The sequence below is a fragment of the Cimex lectularius genome, unplaced genomic scaffold (assembly GCF_000648675.2).
Source record: "Cimex lectularius strain Harlan isolate CLEC.00 unplaced genomic scaffold, Clec_2.1 scaffold41, whole genome shotgun sequence".
NCBI lineage: Eukaryota > Metazoa > Arthropoda > Insecta > Hemiptera > Cimicidae > Cimex > Cimex lectularius.
Window position 1 is genome coordinate 318,366 of NW_019393011.1, and position 22,223 is coordinate 340,588.

A 22,223-nucleotide genomic window follows, 5' to 3' on the forward strand; every position below is an offset into this window, starting at 1 on the left:
TATTCTTTTCCTTTTCTTGCATTCTCTGGAGCCTCCCAGGGATCACACTTAGGCCCCTTTCTACTTAACAACTTCATTAGCAATATTACATCTCCTCTTCATGACACTTTCTCCTATTCGCAGATGATTTTAAAATATTCTACAGAATCCATTCTGAATCTGATTGTGTTTACTTACAGACTAAACTAATTAACCTGGAAAAGTGGTGCATTAACAACTATATGACACTAAGCATTAACAAATGCAGAATCATTTCTTTTAGCAGGCTTAAATCTAACCTATTCTTACTTTACTCCATATATAATACCTTATTAAGTAGAGTAAAAGATCCATCTCTCATACTTTAGTCACCATATCAACCTTCTAGCCAATAGGACGAACAAATTATTATTATTCATCTGTCATTACTCCGAGGATTTTAATCACTCCACTTCCACTCTCCTGTACCCTTCTCTTGTCCGTTCCCTATTAGAATACTGCTCCTTAATCTAGCCCCCACACTACAACAACTGCATTAAATTATTAGAGCAAATTCAGCACAAATTTCTTAGGTGGATAGGCAGCAGCAATTAAATTTTATTTCGCTTGAATCTTGACGTACTACACTCAAGGCACAAAATGATATACTCCACTGAGTTACTTCAATGAATAAATTTCCACATCCCTACTAACCTAACTCTGGGAACTGGGAGTTTTTGGTGGCCCTGAAAAGGCTTCTATGACAAGATGAAAAGGGCATTGTCATCCAGAAATCGAAAATCCCTGCCAATTAGATCCCTGGTTTGAAGGCTGTATTTCTCCATAATTTCTTGGATATAACGGACTGCGGTGAGGTTATCTTCAACAATATGGAGTACAGTTCGTCCTCTGGGCGTCCTACCCAGACCATTACACGGCCTTTTCCAAACTGTACTGAACGAAGCACGCAGATTGAAGTCCGGAGACAATGGGAGAAGGGGCAGATGGGAGGGAAATTCCCAGGATTTCTAAACGTTGATGAACAACTCTCCCTCTATGAGGTCTGGCATGGTCACCATTAAACGAAAATCCCTCCCAACGAGATACGAGATGTATTCCTCGATAATTTCTTGGACATAACAGACTGAGGTGAGGTTGCCTTCAACATATGGAGTGTAAATCCCAGCCCAGACCATTACACCGCCTCCTCCAAACTGCACTGAAGGGAGCACGAATTGGGGCATTGTTCGCATCCCCTGTTCTCAGTTGACTCTTCGGCTCATGCTATCATTATACAGGCAGAAACGCAACTCATCAGTAAAAATAATAGCATTCCAATTGGTGTTCTTTTCTAGGTGCTCTTTCCTTTCCAAAACATCTTGTACTTCATGTAGGATCTGGAGGGCACTATGGAAAGGGTTTCATCTTGCAGCAATGACAATATTTCTGTCCTCCCTTAGCGTTTTAATGCGCTGAGATTCACTACCAGGCCTCCAACTGGCATTTCCAGTCTCTCGGAATCAGGCTAAATCCTCCTGGAGACCATGCTCTGAGAAACATCAACTGCTTCTGCAACCTTGCCGGCGACCTTGATAACTCATTCTTATAATAATATTGCGAACTTCTGGGTGAATATAGAGACTACAACTGCTTTAAAATGGAAAAAAGACGAGAAAAGGTGTTTATTTACAAAATGAGTGAACTTCATGTTTACTATTCTTAAGTAATTCCGTTATTAAACATGAGGATTAACGTTCCTTTGTTTTTCGTTGAGCAGGTTAGATTTCAGCAGACTGGCTAAACTTAAATGCTTAATCCTTTTAAAAAGATAGTTCCTACTCACAGTAAGTTGTTTTCTACGACCGGATTTTGAGCTTTTAGCTCATCATCAGGTTGAAGGAGTTCTACAACCTGAAAAGAAGTTTTAGCTTATCATCAGGTGGAAGGAGTTTTAGCTCATCATCAGGTTGAAGGAGTTCTACAACCTGATAAGGAGTTTTAGCTCATCGTCAGGTTGAAGGAGTTCTACAGCCTAAGGAGTTTTAGCTCATCATCAGGTTGAAGGAGTTCTACAGCCTGAAAAGTAGTTTTAGCTCATCATCAGGTTGAAGGAGTTCTACAACCTGAAAAGTAGTTTTAGCTTATCATCAGGTGGAAGGAGTTTTAGCTCATCATCAGGTTGAAGGAGTTCTACAGCCTAAGGAGTTTTAGCTCATCATCAGGTGGAAGGAGTTTTAGTTCATCATCAGGTTGAAGGAGTTCTACAACCTGATGATGAGCTATAAACTCGAAATCCGGATGGTAAAAACAACTTACTGTGAGCAGGAACTATAAGGTAGAGGAGGTATAAATAAACCGTATAATAAACTCACAGAACTAGTTATAACAATGTTTATTTGACATCTAAGTAGGTAAATAATTAGGTACAATAACAATATGGAATATCCATTGTTCTCACTTCTTTATATGGCGCATCTATTATATATATATAATAAACATAGAAATATTAAAATATTGATATATTTACAGTACTTTTTTTAACCTTTTCTTTATTAATTTATTTATAATGTAAATCATTGCTATAGTTCAAGGGCTCTTGTACAAAAAGGCATATGGATGCACAAAAAATTAATAAGTATAAATAATCAAAACTGAATTAACATAAATCACAACTATACCTAGTTGCATTAAAAAGATATGTAATACATAAACAAATATTATATTATGAATTTGATGTAATAACTTTTTATCATGATTATTTTCATATAAAGGAAAACATAAGAGAAAATTGTCAATATGAAACTAATTCATTTTTCAAATCCACTAAATCTCTTTAAATAAATGCTCACATGCATATTTTGTCAGGCGAGATAAAATGTAATAACTGATGAAGAAATAGAAAAAAAAATTAGAAAACATCTATATATGTTCACACTACATAAACATTTTCAAAACATAAAATAAATGCATTATGTTATTTATACTGAATTGTATAAATGATACGATACATCCATTCATGTCATTTATTGCTATGTAAAATTTGGACCACTTTTTATTTACATTCAAACTTTTAGATTGATAAAATGATCAAATTTAAAGAAAAAAATATATGTTCTGATCTTTTTTGTTTATTATACTATTAAATACTATATTAAATTTATAATTTAAACATAAAAACATAACATACTACATAATTTTTACATATATCAATAACAACAATACAACCTAAAATGTCTAAATGTTTTCTAATTTTTATTTTTTAATAGAAATAAAATGTCTACCCAGAAGGTTTTTATATATTTTATAATTAATATACATGTATGTACACACACATGTATGCACTGCACCGACTCACACAAATATGCACACGCAGGCACATAACAAAAACATTGTTTTTCTTTATTTAGCATCTGTTTTATTTATTCTGCATATTATAAAAATCACTATTAACATTTATCATAAAAATTTGTTATTTGATGAGATAGGATTATACACAATATATGTATTCGATACATTAATACTGATCAATGCATTTTACAAGTAAATATTGCAAAAATGTATTGTATGTAAATGTATTGCATTTTGCCAGAATAATACAATTTTAAGATCGGATTTTTTTTTAATGTAAACCATTGTCTAAATTAAAATCAAAACAAAACCAAAATGAGTTACATATAAATCATCTTATCATTTTCCAAGTTATGAAAGTATTTTAAAGTGTGCGTTATTTCACAATATTTTTGCTTTTGTCGTGTATTATGAAAGTTACACTACCACTGAATTTTCATCATATCTTTGGTTTTTACAGAAGCAATGTGCATAATGAAGTTTATATTTAAATTAACACAACAATTTATTTAAGATGTATTTTAATGTGTCGGCAATACAAATTTCAAACTCAACTTAAAACTAATGTTGTTTTAAATAAAAACCCATCAGTGGGCTATATCACACAAGTAACACTGTAAAGTCCCTGTATATCATTTTAATATGGTCCATGTCTAATTCAGGCTAAAAATCTTCCATAATAAGTTTAATGTATGTTATTCTAGTATGAGGTAAACATTTAAGTTCTGTAGCTAATAAAACAAAGAAGAAATAGTTTTGTTTATGGTTATTTTTATTTTGACTACACTAGGACATGCACAGTGTTAATATTTTAATAAATTAAGTTTTACCAAGATGCAATAATCACTAATTGAAAACTGTATCAGTACATTACAAGGATTAACGCAGCGATAACTATAAAAACGGTATGATTTAGACATTATTGATCATTTTGGTGTACATATCCTTGCTGGGTTGTCCATAAGATACGTTTTGGCATTTTGCTTGTGTTGAGTCTAGAGTTCGGTCAGATTCAAACCCAACACTAAAAATGGCGAAATGACACCTGACAGACTAACACAGCAAGGATAGGCAGACGAAAATGACTGGTAATGACCAAATTATACATTAATCATCCCACAGATCTCACGGAGAACTTTTACAAAGTAAAAATAATCATTAAAAAAAAATAAGCAAAATTTGCTGCGAGAATCTATTTCTTCTTTGTTAAAATTAGATTTTGATGAAATGTTTAATCCAATTGTGTATTAATTTTTTTATTTTACATAAATGCATAAACAATCAAATTTTCAATTTTAAATCTTCAAAGTATTATTTGTGTTGTATGTATTTCCCACTTCAAATTTATGTGTTACACATTGTACTGAAAAATATCATAAAACCCATTACCAATTAACAAAAAATATTTATCTAAATATCTTGAGTTTAGTATATTATATTAATTCATTATATTTCATAAGACAATACCAATCGTTTTAGTCTAAATGAATTATATTTATGTAATTTCGTATGTATAACAGGCATAGATTCTGAACATAAAATTAAGGACAAAGTATATAAAAGATTGACCAATTTTAGAACTAGAGTGGAAGGACAGATTAACAATAAGTAAATCAAATGAAAGGCCATAGAAGATTCTAATCTGGTTAGATTATTTAATTTTGTATTTAAATCAGGAGATTTGAGACTCACGGGCCTCATTAACTAAGGATGTTATACATTTAACAACTAATTAAAAATATATCACAACACATCAAACAAAACGAAATAATTTAAAGTGTCTAGTATTCTAAGAAATGACCTATTTAGTCAATAGATCTTTTTATTTTTTTTGGAGGTATAACTTCATCGTCCTTTTTGGTATCATGTAAGTTGGTATGTGCAAATAGGGGGAGATACTTAGTTAACAATGTTTCTAAAAATTCCTCTAATGTCATCCCATCAGCATAAATGTGACTACCAATCTGAAAATAAATCAATTAAAATAAGAACTGTAAATTTTTTTTTTTTTTAACAAACATCGACTTTTACTTACTGGGTTAAAATGAAATGCATTCTTAAATACCAATCTTATATCTCGAATAACTTGTTTAATATTAGTGTACCTACTACTTCCGTCTTCTTCTAATCTGTTTCTTATCTGGTCAAAAGACATAGGATTTTTGATAGCTTTGTGGTACTCAACGTGCTGAAACATAAATTCCCAAATTTTCATAAACATATTCAGTATAATAAACAATAAGTGTGATGAGAAAACTAAAAAAAATTATGTAACACTTGGAACAATGTGTGGTGATTAGTGAACGTTAGTCGATAATTATTCAGAAATCGTGAGATGCGGTCTTGGTGTGATGTAGGTTTCAGAAAAACATCTCCAAAAACAGTGGGCACTCTCAACACGACACACAAGAATGGCACAATTACACAGAAAACAAACACTTTGAGCCCTGAAGATGATCTCAATAAACATTGAAACGTTGACACGATAAAGAAAATGTTTTTCTGAAACCCACATCACACCAGACAGCATCTCACGATTTCTGAATAATTAATTGGAATGATAATCAGCACTTAATATTAACTAGAGGTTTCTGCTGTTACAGTCCAAAATTGCTGACAAAAATATGCTTGTTGCTCAGTGGAGACAGAGTAGGTCAACAAAAACAAATTTGTCGCCGAGAATCAAATTGATTACACGACATTTGAAAAATGGCTGAAAGGAGGGAAAATTCAAAAGGTGTGGTTGAGACGGGAAGTTGATGTCCGAGTGGATCGAGGTCACGATAGCTCAAGTGGTAGAGCAGCAGTGTATCAAGCCAAAGATCGTGGGTTCGAATCCCGCTCGTGCCATTGACTTTTTTATCTCAACTGAAAACCTTAATTAATTGTAATATATTAATTGGTCAAGCGGACCACGAAACTAGTGAATTGATTAGGTATAATAGTGATGGATTTTGATTCATGTTGCCTAGGTACTGATAGTAATTTGAAAAGATTATAATCATAGTTAGTGATCAAAGGCAGGCATAATAAAATATTTGTTCATAATGAACTTCGCAATTAACTTTTATTAAATCTTCAAATTCTAATATATTTTCTGATTTTGGTTCAAACAGTAGTCTAATATTATAAAATTTAGCGATTTCCTGAATTCCAGTTAATAATTCTTGAGAAGATATGCTGGGGTGAAGTTTTTGTTGCTTACAAAATATTATGGAGTTTTCTAAAACTTGTACAACATTCAGCATGATACATAAGTTGTAATTGATTAGTTGAATCTTTTAGTTTTTCTAGTTCGACAAAATCACTCAACTTGTTGTTTAATGCTAAAATTTTACTTTTTAGATGTTTTCTTATATTTCGACCTCAACAGTTTAACTTACGATTTTTCCTTCTCGAAGGTGGGATAATAGGTCATCTCAAAAAAACAACAACCAGTTTTTCTTTCAATCCACAACATTTCGGATTTATTTTAATCCTTCCTCAGGTGAGTTAACGCAGTGGTTAAAACAGTGGTCATCAGTCATTAATACTTTGTGACAGTTTATTTAAAAAAAGAGCCAGTGTAGTACATATTTAAGTCTTTCAGACTCCGAAAAAACGTTTTAATATTTTGAACCTGACTCTTTTTTTTTAAAGAGTTAGATATGTTATAGGAATTAATCTTCTAAAATGGTTCAGAGTTTTTACCAGAAATTTTGACAACTTGTAGGTGGGAGAGCCTATACAGCTAATAATGGGCCTATGTGGGTTGTTCTGTTTATGAATTTTCAGCAAACCGTATGCTCTTGGCACAACCCCGTTGTAGCATTTTAAGTGAATCCCTGTTGAGGGGAAACAAGTCCGTCCTTTATTAAATTACCAATTAGTATATTGTTTTTCTTTTGAATACTGGGTGTGATATCTTTTCTAGACAAAATGTAAGTATTTGTATCACTCAATAGAATTTCCATTTTGTCTTTATACTCTTTATTGTCTATGAGAACCGTCTTATTTCCTTTGTCCGATCTAGTGATTAACACATCTTCATTGTTTTTTCTAAACTCTTTTAACATTTTTACGTTTTTCTTAATCTTCAATTCGTGTCTGTCTAATGAGGTGTTGTTTTTATTTTTATTTTTATTATGAAAGTTTGTCATTATATTGGTTACTGCCGCCCTAACTTCCCCTTTCAGGTTTTCATCCTGTTCTTTACTTAGAAAAACTTCCAGTTCCCCGATTGTGTCCATGACTGTCTTGCTTGTTAATTTACTTTTCACATTAAATTTTGGTCCAACTGACAATATTTCAACTACTTCGTCCGATACAGGCTTATCTGTCAGGTTTACGACCCAGTCCTGTTGGACTTTATTGGGCTCCCTAGAAATTCTTCTGTTTCTTTCATTTAATAGGTTATCTAGTTTTTTATTCAGTTTTAATTTTCAGTCAAGTTCAAAATATTAAAATGTTTGTTCAGAGTCTTAAAGACTTAAATATGTACGACACTGGCTCTTTTTTAAAATAAACTGTCACAAAATATTAAAGACTGACAACCACTGTGTTAACTCACCTGAGGAAGGATTAAAATAAATCCGAAACGTTGTGGACTGAAAGAAAAACTGGTTTTAGTTTTTAGTACAACAGTTTTCATTTATTGTTGACAACATTAGTAAATTAATTTATAATCAGGTCGATGCAGCAAATTCACAGTTGAAATGGCTGGTCTTCAATATTCCTTTGAATACCTTTGCGATGTCCTACCGACTGCCAGTTATATGTGTTGACTAATTGTCTTTTTAAAAACTTTATTAGTTATAAACACAACTTAAAATTTGAGATGGAACCTTTCCTGTCCACGGATAAGATCGATCTGATTCTGTATTCACAAGTGAAACAGGAATAGTGGACAGGTCTTTTGCTTACACATGCTTACGATACATTCTTTGAATTTGTACAGGGGTATATCATTTGTCGCTGAATTAATAGTTTTGTACAGGTGTAACTTTATATATATTATTAGGATACAGTTACTTACATCAGGTGGTATCGGTTCTCGAAAATGAATGCTAGAATCATATTGACAATACAATTCGAGTAATATTCGTTGACAAATTTTCTTTTCTTCGGGGGACAATGAATCTCCTGTTGACTTCAACCCAGCTTCTGGCAAACATCTCAGTGATGAACATAATGAACACTGCCACGTTTCTCTGAAATTAGTATAATAGTTTTGTGTTTTAATAGCTATGCCTGTAATTTATAAATAAGTGAAATTATAATAGTTGCTTGTTTAAAGTACAGAAAAGTTAATTAAACGAATGACAAAAATTCTAATTGAAAAATCTCAATCGCAAGGAGAGTGGAGAAATATTAAAAAGGGCATAGTTTTGGTTGGGATAAGCCTAATATGAAATGAAATTAGACTAAATAAAAAATTAATTTGTACATACTTTGGAATTTGTGGTAACCTCGGGATATGACAGTTGATGTGGAACACTTTTGGACAGTTATCACAGCAGACAAGTTCCCCACCATCCATGCACACTGCACACCAATCTTCATTTGGATCTTCTTTCTGCCATTCACCTAAGCAATGTTAAATATAATTCATCGACTATTTCAGTGATTAGAATTTAAAATACAATCAGATCAAGGTTTACAAGCAAAAAGGGGAAAATAAAATACAATATTTGAAAACTGACTATATTATTTAATTAATTCATCTTTTTATGCAAGGTTTTTGGTTGAAATGAAAAAGTTAGTGGCCCGAGCGGGATTCAAACCCACGACCTTCGGCTAAATACGCCGCTGCTCTACCAGTTTAGCTATTGTGACTTCAATCTACATGGACACCAACTACTCATCTCAACCTACAACCTTTCGAATTTTCCCTCCTTTTTGCCATTTTTCAAATGATGTGTAATCAGGATTCGATGCTCAGCGACATAAGAAGTGGCCACGGGGAGCTGTTAGTGAAGTTATACTTGAACTATTGTTGGGGGGAGAGGCTTTCGTGAAAAAAAATTGAAGTAACCAACCCCCTCACCCCTATCCCACTGGTTCAAAGGTCGGTTTGCTAATTTGCCAGATGCTATCACTGAATTAAATATATGAACCTTTCTGAAAATTAACTCTCCTTTCTTTCCCTCTTCCCTTTCTTTCTTTCAAGTAATGACCCTCCTGTAGGGATTAAGAAACCCACACTAAAATAAAATAATTAAAATCATAAAAAACTGAATCAATAATTGGTAACAAACCTATTTTTAAATTCTGAATATAAGGAGCATGCACATGTATAAGGAGAAAATAACCATTCAGTTTTCTTTGAGAAAAAAAATCTTATTATTATTAATTTAACATAAACCCAATTAAATGAACTCTTATCTTGAATATAAACAAATAAAGTGAAATAAAATAAACTTCAATCTTTATAAACAAAGGGAAATTAATTGAAATTAATGTACTTAATTTTTCTTGAAGAAATAAAATGTATTGAAAATGTCTTGTCTTCAAAAGAACGTGAACATTAACAAAGGGGTAAAATAAACAAAAAATGGCAAGCTTGCATGCAATATAAAAATAATAAAGAAACTTAAGCGATGAAGATGTGAGCCCGATGTTGTCGGCGACGATCCGAGACTCAGTCCTGAGACAATAGATATGGGTAGGTGAAGCAGTATGTTGTCAACGACAGAAAATCAATACCACAATCAATAGGCCGATGGATATATGACAGTGTCTCCTCGTCAAAAGTCTGAGGACAGGCTCAATCAGGGCCAAGGGTCCGTGATAAACCGGTAATCCATAAGGTGTTTATCCTTCTAATCCTTCGGTGGTGAAGATAAAATTAAAAATAAACTAAACATTTGTTACCAGATACATGCGCAATTAATTAAACTAAAATGTAATGAAGGAGAAAGACAAAAAAAGGAAGAGAAAGATAAAAGATTGGAGATTTTCAAAAACACTGCCTTAACAACTATACTTATAATTCAAAAAGTTAGTCTCAAGTGGTAGAGCAGCGGCCTATTTAGCCGAAGGTTGTTGGTTCGAATCCCGCTCGTAGCACTAACTTTTTCATTTCAACCAAAAACCTTACATAAAAAGATTAATTAATTGAAACAAGTAATTTGGTCAATAGACCACTAAATATAATAGATTTCATAAGTAAAACGAAGTATAACTTCACTAACAGCTGGCCACTTCATATGTCGCCGAGAATCGAATCCTGATTACACGACATTTGCAAAATGGCAAAAAGGAGGGAAAATTCTAAAGGTTGTAGGTTGAAATGGGGAGTTGGTGTCCGAGTGGATCGAAGTCACAATAGCTCAAGTGGTAGAGCAGCCGGAGGTTGTGGGTTCGAATCCCGCTCGTGGCACTAACTTTTTCATTTCAACTAAAAACCTTACATAAAAAGATTAATTCATTAATTCATTCATGTAATGAATATATTATTTAAATTGATATGGTTGAAATTTTAAACACAGATCAATATTTATTTGTTAAAGATTTAAAATAACAGTTTTTAGACTCTATTAATGTTTTTTTTTCTCCAAAATTAATTATATTACCTACCTTTAGGGGGTGAAGGTTGATTTTGAAGTTTACAGGAATTTTGGGCTCTAGGGCCTGTTGAACTGTGAACCAAGCCTTCACCTTTACCTGACTCTGTATTATCTAAAGTTTTATCTAGGTTTGATAGAGTTTTAAGAACATCATTTAAGGACGCCTACAAAAAAATATCAAAGTATGAATATTTAAAAAAAAAAAGTAAATTATGTATATTACAGCAAACCAACATCTAAAAGTTATATTCTAACTTAAAATAAAGGGATAAATTAAAAGATTTACCTGGCATAGGTTATTCAGCATGTCCTCCCCTGCTCTATTATGTGGATGAGGGCTAGGTGTTTTAGGAGCAGAAGATGAAACACTAGTCGGTGTCGGAGCAGTAGGAGGTGTCCTCGATTTGGTCAACAAAATTTTGAATGAGTCGTTATGTACTTGTGATGGTTGAGTTTGAGCTTTGATGTTTGGCTGTTGATTAGAGTCTGTTTGTGGAATATGCCATGTGATATTTGGCTGAAAAAAAAATCAGGGGTAAAATTATTGAAACACCAAAGCTGTGAAAATAAGTCTTATAAGGGGACGAACAGGTTGCTGTGTCACGGATTTGGTTCAAACTTTTTTTTGATTCTGCACTCCAAAATATTGGACATGTTTCCAACACACCTCTTCCTTGAATAGGCCCTGGTTTCATTTTTTTTTTTTTTTTAATATTGAAATTTTCCATTTTTTAATGTTTTTATTTTGCCATTCTGCTTGCTCAAATAAACTATATGAATATATTACAATTAATTAAGGTTTTTTAATTGAGATAAAAAAGTCAATGGCACGAGCGGGATTTGAACCCACGATCTTCAGCTAGATACGCCGCAGCTCTATCACTTGAGCTATCGTGACCTCGATCCACTCGGACACTAACTTCCTATCTCAACCCCACCTTTTGAGTTTTCCCTCCTTTTTGCCATTTTTCAGTAAATTTGTCATATATGAATATATCATTTTACAAAATTTTATATGTAGGTTGCAATAAAAAAAGTAAAAGCTACCAAAGTTTATCAATAATCAAACAATTTCTAAAAACCAAATATTTTTCAAAGAAACTAGGTCATATTTTTTTTACATGAAACTAATATGAAATTTCGCTTTAGCACCTGTAGTGATCCATAAATACAAACTTTTGTTTGAATTTATATTTATTGATTTTTTGATTCATAGATTTTTTTGAGAACTCGTTAACAGAAAATCTCATTGAAACAGCTATAATTAAAAAACTTCTTTCTCGAATTCTTAATAAGTCGACTTAATCTGGTTAATGAAGCTTTTTTCAAAATCTGATTTTTGTTGCAATTAAATTATCAAAAATCATTATTTAGAGATTAAAAAAATATTTTTTGAGTATTAATTTCATGTTGGTAACACAAAATCAAACATGTTCGTTCTACAACACAGAATATTCTAATTTGGTATGGTTTAAAAACATAAATCAACAAAATACTGCTTTTTTAACAAATAGCAATATTTTAACAAATTTTCTGTAAGTGAAGTAGGTCAGAAAATGATCAAAACTAGGATATGACCTCATTGTTGTGATTCTAATGTTATAAAACCCTTAGATACCGACTTTCATAACAATCGGTGTAAAATAATTTTTTGACTGATAATTTCAACAACTGAGAAAACTAACATTTCTAGTGCAAGCTTTAGCATCATTTTTCTCAAAAGCTAGTGGACCAATTTCCATGATTGATAATTTGTTTTAAAGACATTGTCAGGTGCATTTTATAACTATGTCAAACATAAAATCGGACAATTATTTCCATTTAGAAAATAAGTTAATTTCTTACAGTTAATTTTGCTACGTTGTGTATTTTCTTATAGAAATATTTAAATATTTTTTAAAATATTTTTATAGTCATTAAAAAGTTAAGGTTCCTCTTTTTTTAAACAGACTGCCGTTAAAATTCTTTTAGCCATTTTTGAATTATAGCCGTTACAATCAGATATTCCGATAATGATTCTAAAAAACTGTAAAAATTTTATAGGTCAAAAAATCGCTAAATTTAAATTCATACAAAAATTTATATTTAGGGATTTCTAGAGGTGCTAAAACAAAATTTCATATTAATTTCACAAAAAAAAAAATTTTTAGTTATTGATAAACATTGATAGTTTGTACTATTTTTTATTGATTGAGATCGTTGATTTGAGCAATGGCGAAATAAAAATATTAAAAAACAGAACATTTCAACATTCAAAAATTTTTGGGGTGAGTCCACAGCCTATTCACAAGAAGGGGCGAATACATGTCTGATATTTTGGAGTGTAAAATCACCAAAAAAAGTTTGGTCCAAACCTGTGACATACCAACCTGGTCGTCCCTTTGTTATTCACTTTCTGTTTATCTGAAGACTATGAAATGGATAATATATTTTGAATAAACAAACTAATTTTAACTTACATTGTTAGAAAGTGATTGACGCAAGGCTTGCTGAGGCATTAAATTATCATGTGGTCTAATTTGTTGAGAAGCAGAAGTGCACTGTACACCAGAAGGTCCTGCAATCACTCCTTTTCCCATCTGATTCATGTGGTGAGGGGACTGCTATCAGTTAATATAAATAAATAAACAATATCTGTTTATATTTACATGTGCATATAAGTATAAATTTTCAGTGATATAATTAGATTTTTAGTATATACATATCCCTATTAGGAAAGAAATTTTAAACTGTCTTACTTCTTTTAAAACTTTAAATAAAATAGCTAAATTTTGTGCGTACCTGTCTCGGATGTGGAATCGGTTGATTAGACGACTGGTAGGCATAAACATATTGGGAAGGATCTTGTTTATATGGATACTTAATAATAACCTGAAATGAAATATTTTGTTTTAATTTTTGATAAAATTATTCCTTCTTATGAATTTGGGTTTGTACTCAAGTGATGAGCAAGGGGGCAAAACAAAAATAAGGTAAAAGATAGAGCCAATCCTGTATTCTTTTCCTGCCTTTCTTGCGATTAAATCCTTATAATTTCTTTTCATGTTTCTCCAGCCAAGTTATAATTTAATGGTAACCAACTCTCCCTTTTCTTCATCTTGTTGCTAGCCTTTCTGTACTTCACGGCATCATCAATTGTGGATAAAATAACACAAAAACAAAATAAAACTTATTAGTTTTGTCAGCATTTACTCTACCCCAGAGTACTCAATATTCCGCAGGGTAATTATGAATAAGTCCCTCCTCCATTCACGATAATAAATTAACACACCACAATTCATCCTCCCTACCGTAGAACTCGATATTTTTCAGAACAATTGGAGAAAAGCCTCTCTATTCACGCTAATAAATTCTTTCACACTACTCCAGAGTACCTATTTGGTATAACTGGGGATGAGATTCATGCTGATAAATTACATTTGTTCCAATAAATATCACATGCATACAGTTATAAAGATCTACTTTACATAAAAGGGTTTATATTATTAAATTTTAATTTCAATTTAACATATACCTTTGGTTATTTTTTGGTTAATTTTGTATAACTATTTGATGTGCTTAAAAATAACAGTATTTGTACGTGGAAAAGTAATTACATGTACTTACAGGATTTTGGAAATTAGAAGTCGATGTGACCTGTTGCTGCATAGTAGATCTTATTATCATCATTGATGGAGTAGCTGAAAATAGAAAATAGCACATAAACATTATTAACATTAATAAACTAACAGAAGTGATATAGAAACTAAAATAATTGTAGCATTACACCAAATATCAAACACCCTTAAAACTCCAATGTCAAAATAATCCTCCAATTATTGGGTGTTGCATAAGTGTTTTTGACTTTAAAAAAAAATTCAATTTTTAATAATAAAAATTTATTTGCATTTTTAATCCAAAACATAAATTATTTCAGTTTTCTAACATACCGCCATTTTTGTAGCAGAAATATGACTTTTGATAAAGGCTGGTGATTTAGATGAGAAGAAATCTGTAATACCGATTTTCAGAGTATTTTCGTTCATTAAGTCCCCTTTTACACAGTTATTTAGGGATTATTTGATTGAATATAAAAAATATATTTTGCATTGTATAAATTCACTTTTTTCCACATCCTACATGTATTTGTTAAATTTAAACAATGTTTGTAAATCCCAGGCCCTGAAGATGATCTCAATAAAGATCGAAACGTTGGCACGATAAAGAAAATGTTTTTCTGAAACCTACATCACACCAGACCGCATCTCACAATTTCTGAATAATTATCAATTAACGGTCACTAATCACCACAAATAAGTTGTAACTTTTAAGCTAATCGGTCTGATTAGGCTCATCTATGATGCATCTCTCTCCATTATGAAAACGATGGAATCACTGTTTACACACATATTCAGTTACTATATTACTGCATTTTTCAAAAATTGCAAAAAGAGGGAAAATTCCAAAGGTGGGGTTGAGATGGGAAGTTAGCGACCGAGTGGAACAAAGTCATGATAGCTCAAGTGGTTCAGCAGCGGCATATTTAGCTGAACATTGTGAGTTCGAATCCCGCTTGTGACACTGACTTTTTTATCTCAACCAAAACCTTAATTAAAGATTAATTAATTGAAAAAAATCTTTCGTAATGTTGAATATTGATCAAATATTAATGTAAACAACGGTACAATATTTTTCATAAAAATGTTCAACACACAATTTTCTTTCAGTTGCTTGGCATTTACATGTTTTTAACACCCAACCCTCACAATTATGACGGTTTAAATGCGGTTGAAAAAGGGTTAATTTGACTGAAAAATGTTGTATCACCATGAATTCCACATAAATTTCAACAGGCATCCGCCGCTCTGTACCCGAGATGGAACTTGTATAGGAAGCAATGCCTAATATGAATTTTATCTGTTTCCATGTCGTACACATCGCAGTTTATTTTAGTTTCTAGACTGACCACTGGTATCAACTACCTCTTTCTTAACAATCTCTTTCAATAGGGCTTTTCCTACCTTAGACCAAAATCCCCTTTATAAGGGTAAAAGTTGTAATTTAAAAAAAGTAATAAATAAATAAAAAACATTAAAACAAAAACTTACGCACACAGCCAATACAAATGTCAAGTTCAATACGTTAATTGTTATATTTTATTAATTGTGTATATTTATGTATACAATAAGAAATATTTTTAACCCACTTTATTACCCACTCAATATATATTTGGTCAGTTATAAATAATAAAATATTAATATAAGTCATTACCAGATTGAAATCTTGAACCAAGATTGACGTTCACAGGGTATGGTATCTGATGACGCTGAACCTGTTGAGTTCCCGAGTTCGGCATGTACATATTGCCAGGGTTCATTTGTTGAGATACAGTACTATTTGATTGAAGTTCTGTTAGATATACTTTTCCTGGATTTATGTGCATTTGATTGTTGGTAGGCACTTGGGCTAAACGTGGACCTTTTTGCTGATACTGCAGTGTAGGCATCTGATTTTGATTCTGAATCTGTTGGTATTGAATATTCTGAAGAATAGGCGCACGCTGTTGGTGTGGGGCTGGAGAAGGAGCAGTGGTATTTTGCGGCGGTGTAACTGTTTGTTGTCCAGGAGACGAACTCGGAGTGAAAGCTGTCAAGCTCGTTTCCATCCTTGCAAACTTGTTAAGTCCTGCAATCATTGCAATCACCCACATTTTATAAATTGCTATTCTGTCATGAAAAACATAACAACTCCTTAACAAAACCATGAAGAAAAAACATACCTTTGACAATTTTGTCAACATTTGGTTTTACTAGAGCAATATAGAAATTGTTATCAATTTCAGGTAAATCTTCACTTGCCTGATGAACTCTTTTTAAGTGATTAATTATGTGCCTAAAAATATTTTAATTATTATTTGAAAGTAATTAATTATGTGCCTAAAAATATTTTAATTATTATTTGAATTCTGTCTAAAATTGACAATCAGTCAAATAGTACTATACTTATAAGGCAATTCTATTTTCATAGAAACAATTTTTATACAATATTTATATCACCCCAATTTACCAAATATAGCATAGAACTGAAACAGATTATTTATTAAAATAAAGTAATTCCTGTCATACAGGAGGACTGTTCAACTACCAGTTTGGTGTTGTAGACAAGGGGTCAGAACCACTTTTTTAATACCTTGTACATATCATTCCCAATTAAAATTCCATGAAATGTGCCAAATTTTGAACCACTAGCATGGCAAATATGATTCTGATGCCCTAACCATTCAGCCACCGCAAATTATTTATTATCTAAAAAAGCAAATTTTCTCATGTTTCGTTCATGGTGTTTTTGAATTCTTTTCATAATAATTATTAACGAATAAAAATCTTAAACAATTATCATAAAACTGAATTAATTCTATATAAATAATGTACGTTTTTGCAAACATCAAAGCAGGATCTGAGCTCTTTTCAAGAGTATTTGACATGAAGTCAACGCAATGTTGAATTTGTATTCTTTTCTGTTCCAGTATTGCCTTTTTTTGGTCTGTTTCCGTTAACTGCTTCTCACACACTTCATTAATTTCATACATCAAATCAGTCCCCCCTTTACGGACGGCGTTTGTCAGCCTAAAATGAAAATTATAGTTAGTGTTTTTTTTATTTATTTAATGAAATAACGAAGAGTCAACATTTACTTATAATTAAATACTTACAATACAACTATTTCTTTTATTTCATTCAAAATTCCAGACTTAGATTCATTTATTCCTTTAGAATTTTGTTCTAATTGGTTTATTTTTTCTGATAATGTTTCACTCGTTGTTCTAAAAACAAAAACAAAACTATTAATAGAACTATTAGAAACAAAGAAATTGTTAACAGCAATCATCTTACAAAACCAACTTATTTATTTAGGGATGTAGAAATAATAATAATAATTTAGTTAAAAGACATAATAGTTCCTACTTCAGATGACGAACAATTTTCTGCATTGTGTTCCGAGTCTCACTTGCCATTTCAGAAAGGAATAAATATTTGTGTGATCTGTGATCTGCAAGCTGGCAATCACGACAGGTCATAGTATTACAAGAAGTACAATAGACTGTTAGCAATTCCTAAAACAAAGAAGAAAACAATACATGCTAGTTAGTTTCATTGTCAATTTGGGAAATTTCTTTTTGAGGACTGTACCAATGGATTGTAGCTTAGTTGTTTTTGATCATTTTGACCTGTCTGACTTGGTCCGACAAGTTTCGGATTTTCACCTAAATCAGGGGTGGGCCTATGTTAACCCCTAACTATGATGATGATAAAAGGCATTAATTAATTAATTTATGTAAGGTATTGGTTGAGATAAAAAAAGCCAGTGTCACGAGCAGGATTCGAACCAACGACCTTTGGCTAAATATGCCGCTGCGCTACCACTAGAGCTATCGTGACTTTGATCCACTCGCACACCAACTTCTCTCCTCACGAATTCGAGGTGGGAAGTTGGTGTCCGAGTGGATCGAAGTTACGATAGCTCAAGTGGTAGAGCAGCGGCGTAGTGAGCCGAAGGTCGTGGGTTCGAATCCCGCTCGTGACACTGTCTTTTTTATCTCAACCAATACGTAACATAAAGATTAATTAATTGAAAGAATATATTTAAATTTTATTGTTGGAAAATATATTTATGCCAATTATTGGTTATTAAGAGTGACCAAAGATGCAATTTTTCCAAACATCATAAATGGAGATTAATGTGAAAATAAATATTTTTCAGTATTTTACAAAGTTTAATTAATTTTGTGAAGTACAAGATTGTAATGAAAATACTTACTCTTGGATGTACTGGACAGGGAAATCGACTCTGAGGTTTTTTATCCTTGGACATTTCTAAAAATTCAGATTTGGAGCGAATAGAATGGTCTTTTGTAGGCTTAAGTTGTCGATGGGCCTTGAATGAAAAAAAATAAATAAATAAATAAAAATAAATATAAATATAAAAGTAATTAAATTTTTGTTTTTAGTTTATTTGAAAAGAGTAAAGTTCGAAGATTAGTAACTTGGGACAAAATTGGGACNACATTTTGGAAGTTGTAAGCGTTTTTATGTGGTAAGGTAGTGAAAAGTTGAAAAAACCTAAATTGACGAATATCTTCAAAATAGAGAACTTTCCGAAAATTTTCTCCTGAGCATTTTTTGCTCCAAACGAAGAGTAGAATCGATTCCCTGAGTTTCGGCAGAAGGAACTGGGATATATGTCCTCAAGAGGCAGCATGTGAATGAACTCACCATAACACACATTTCACATATGTAAGCAGAACACGTATCACACCAGTCAGTAGCTAATGTTTCAGGATGATTGCTACATTTAATATCATCTGTGTCTTCTTGTGAGTCAGTAACAAGTAGTAACTCGGATAAAAATTTGTTTTCTAAAAGGTTGTCTTTTTTAGTAATAAAATGACATTCTGGACAGCTCTTTTCTTCTTTTCCTGGAAACAAATAACACAATAAAAATAAAACATTAAAATCAAAGGGAATAAATATTCATAGATAAAAAAAGGAACAAATTTTAATTAATTACAATTATAATGTTAAAGACGGGATAAGGGATTAGATATTATGCTTAAATAGGCATTCTAAGTAAAAGTAACTCCTAGATAGTCAGTATTTTTTATCTTATAGATTAAATCATCACCATAAGCATAATAATTAGGGGACAACAAAATCGTATATTTCTACTATGTGCTATTTTAATTTAGTTTGCAATAAGTTAATAATTGATGCAATAATAATCACAATCTTCATCATTATAAAAAATTGTTTGTTTTGTATTTTTATTTTTTTAAATTTTTTTGTCACTACAGCTAACTTAAGCAAAGTTTTCATGAAAATACAGCTTGATAATTAAGAGGAAAGGGGTGTTTCCTGACAGACCCGACAATACCACTCTGTAAGGTAGGATTGTAGAAGGTAAAAAATATTGGGAATTATCTTCTTGAGTTTCCACAGAGTAAACCTGGGTGCCATACCTAGTCAAAAGCCTGGACTACTTCTAGTAAGACACACCAGCAATACCCTTTCTCACTCAAGAGAAGTCCACCACATGGTGCACCTGTTGCTCAGTGGAGTGAAGTGAGCGGAACCCAAACAGATGGGTCGGTAAGGTTATTGCGTCCTGAATCATAGGGATTAATCTTATAAGAGTTTTTCAAGAATTTTCGCTCGAACAGAAAGGAGACTGATGGGACGATAGGAACTAGGAAGTTGGACTGGAACAGAACTAAGTTGTCCGATGAAATGAGTTGCACAAGTATGTGAAGTAAAGTACGCCTTTTCTAGGTAAGTAGCACAACATTTTAGGGGTAATTAAGTTGTGGACCTTTGTTGGATAGATTTTGTATGGCATATACAATGTCCGAATGACTGAATGCTTAGGTGCACTCAGAACACTTTTCTCAATTCTGATGGTTAGATTTATGGTCTCGGGACTATCAGGCCACAGGCAGGTTCCACTCTCCCACCTACATCACTGTTGCCTTTACTAAAGATACTGACAGCAGTGAAGCATGTAACTTTGCATCAGTGAAACCGATTTGTACTTTTTGCGATTATAGTGTTAGCGGGGTTTTTGCATCTGTTAAAGTGTTAGCACCTCGGAATCGGGATTCGAAAGACGCTGGAAATGGGTAATTACACCAGAAACCAAAGAGGTCGCTGCTGTCTAGAAAGAAAAAGAAAATGAACGCCACAAATTCCTGGCATATATATTTTGAAATCCTGAATTTTATTTAATATGCTTCTTATATCTAAACACTCCTGGAACTATAATAAGAACAAACTGTGAAATTTTCAGCGAAACCGGTTCAGTAGGTTTTGCGTCTATAGTGTTCACACATACATTGTCTTTTTTTATAGTCATGAGAAGACCATTTTTTAAAACTTTTCAGGAAGAATAACTTGTTTTGAAAGATTTGTTAATCAGAAAAATAAGATTTAATTGTAATTGTAACTTTGTTTTAAATTCAAAACTTTCAATAAATCCACATAAGAATGTATGGTGGTGTTAAGTGACATTTTCTTTATCGAGATCATCTTCAGGGCTCAAAGTGTTTGTTTTCTGTGTAGATGTGTCATTCTTGCGTGTCGTGTTGGGAGTGCAATAAAGGCGAAATATTGGCACTATAAAGAAAATGTTTTTCTAAAACATACGTCACACCAGACCTCATCTCATGATCTCCAAATAATAATCCACATAAGGTTCAATAATTGTTTGGTTATTTAAAAATGTCGTGAGAAGACGAGAAGACTATTTTTTGTGTAGCTAATTAGTTTTTTGCCTTGTGCAACCGCACATCTGCCATGCCTTCAATCCAGGATGGATATGAAGCAGGGGCAACCGGACAGTGACACACCACGGAGCGGAATGGACAGCCACGCTTTCTTTGTTCCTTTTTTTCTTTTTTTATTGGCACCTGGAAGATGTAGATAAAAACCATTTACACAAAACCTATATGGAAAAGTCCACATCTCCCTATGCTTGGGGCTATCCAGCCTGGTACCCTGGAATAGTCATCTAAGTATAAACAAGTGGGGGAGACAAATGCTGAAGGAATTTGGAATGTGTAAACCGGGTTTTTTTTACTTTTGTAGTAGAAAGTATTTCGGGTACGGTGTCTACAAATGCATAGACAATTGGTGCGGCTTTTTTGTGTATTAATGGCGAGTTTCTTAATACAATATTTAGGGGTGGCTCGGCTGCCTCGGCGTGTATAGCTATGTGAGGAGAGCTTTGAAGGCACCCCAATATTCATCTCATGCATTTATTAAAGAAAATTTGAATCTTATTTAGTGAGTGCTCGTTGCCTCTTGCCCGAAAAACACTGCTCCAAATAAATCTATCATTGATCTGATAGACGATCTAAAATATAGAAGAATGTGAATGGATCTGCCACCAAAGTATAATTGCGCGTCTTAAACCGACACGTTCCTTCTGAAACCAAACTGCGTCTCAGAGAGCAGAAAGTTTTTCTAACCACCATTCAAGACGTGCTTTAATCATTCTTTCATAGGACTTTAACATACACGACATCGAAGAAATAGGGCGATAGGATTTATAATTGTCGTGGGGCTTACCCTGTTTTTTAATCAAAATGACCATTGTGTCTTTCCAAGCCTTAGGTATGGCTTTCTTTAAGCATGATTCATTGAATATGCCTAGTTGGGCTATCTTGGCAGATTTAGGTAATCTATAAATCATAGAAAATTGAATTAGATCAAATCCTGGATCTATATTGTTCCTGTTTATTTGTTTTTTAATTTCTATTCAAAATTTTGTAAAAAAACTTCTGTGAGTATGGCTTATAACACACGTGGGCTATCTTGGCAGATTTGGGTAATCTATAAA

At 32.4% G+C, this 22,223-nt stretch overlaps 1 protein-coding gene and 1 non-coding gene across 4 annotated transcripts in view; one reads left to right on the forward strand and one right to left on the reverse strand.

Annotated features, from left to right (window-relative positions):
• Positions 1-2,335: 2,335 nt before the first annotated feature.
• Positions 2,336-22,223, reverse strand: part of LOC106665384 (E3 ubiquitin-protein ligase TRIM33) — a 34,554-nt gene continuing 14,666 nt past the window's right edge. The window contains exons 2-17 of one of the 3 annotated variants that reach the window (XM_014391773.2): positions 19,106-19,308; positions 18,651-18,767; positions 17,798-17,946; positions 17,545-17,655; positions 17,264-17,458; positions 16,612-16,724; positions 16,104-16,517; positions 14,460-14,533; positions 13,635-13,724; positions 13,313-13,453; positions 11,140-11,370; positions 10,864-11,017; positions 8,736-8,871; positions 8,321-8,495; positions 5,342-5,494; positions 2,336-5,270 (exon numbers count right to left, since the gene is read on the reverse strand). In XM_014391773.2, the coding sequence (XP_014247259.1) occupies positions 5,112-5,270; positions 5,342-5,494; positions 8,321-8,495; positions 8,736-8,871; positions 10,864-11,017; positions 11,140-11,370; positions 13,313-13,453; positions 13,635-13,724; positions 14,460-14,533; positions 16,104-16,517; positions 16,612-16,724; positions 17,264-17,458; positions 17,545-17,655; positions 17,798-17,946; positions 18,651-18,767; positions 19,106-19,308 (2,615 nt within the window). In that variant the 3' untranslated portion in view covers positions 2,336-5,111. Of the gene's footprint in view, positions 5,271-5,341; positions 5,495-8,320; positions 8,496-8,735; positions 8,872-10,863; positions 11,018-11,139; positions 11,371-13,312; positions 13,457-13,634; positions 13,725-14,459; positions 14,534-16,103; positions 16,518-16,611; positions 16,725-17,263; positions 17,459-17,544; positions 17,656-17,797; positions 17,947-18,650; positions 18,768-19,105; positions 19,309-22,223 lie in introns of all 3 variants that reach the window. The other 2 variants (XM_014391772.2, XM_014391774.2) reach the window with 2 other exon arrangements.
• On the forward strand, positions 18,344-18,416 carry Trnat-agu. The gene has a single exon. It is a non-coding gene; the product is annotated as a tRNA-Thr (tRNA).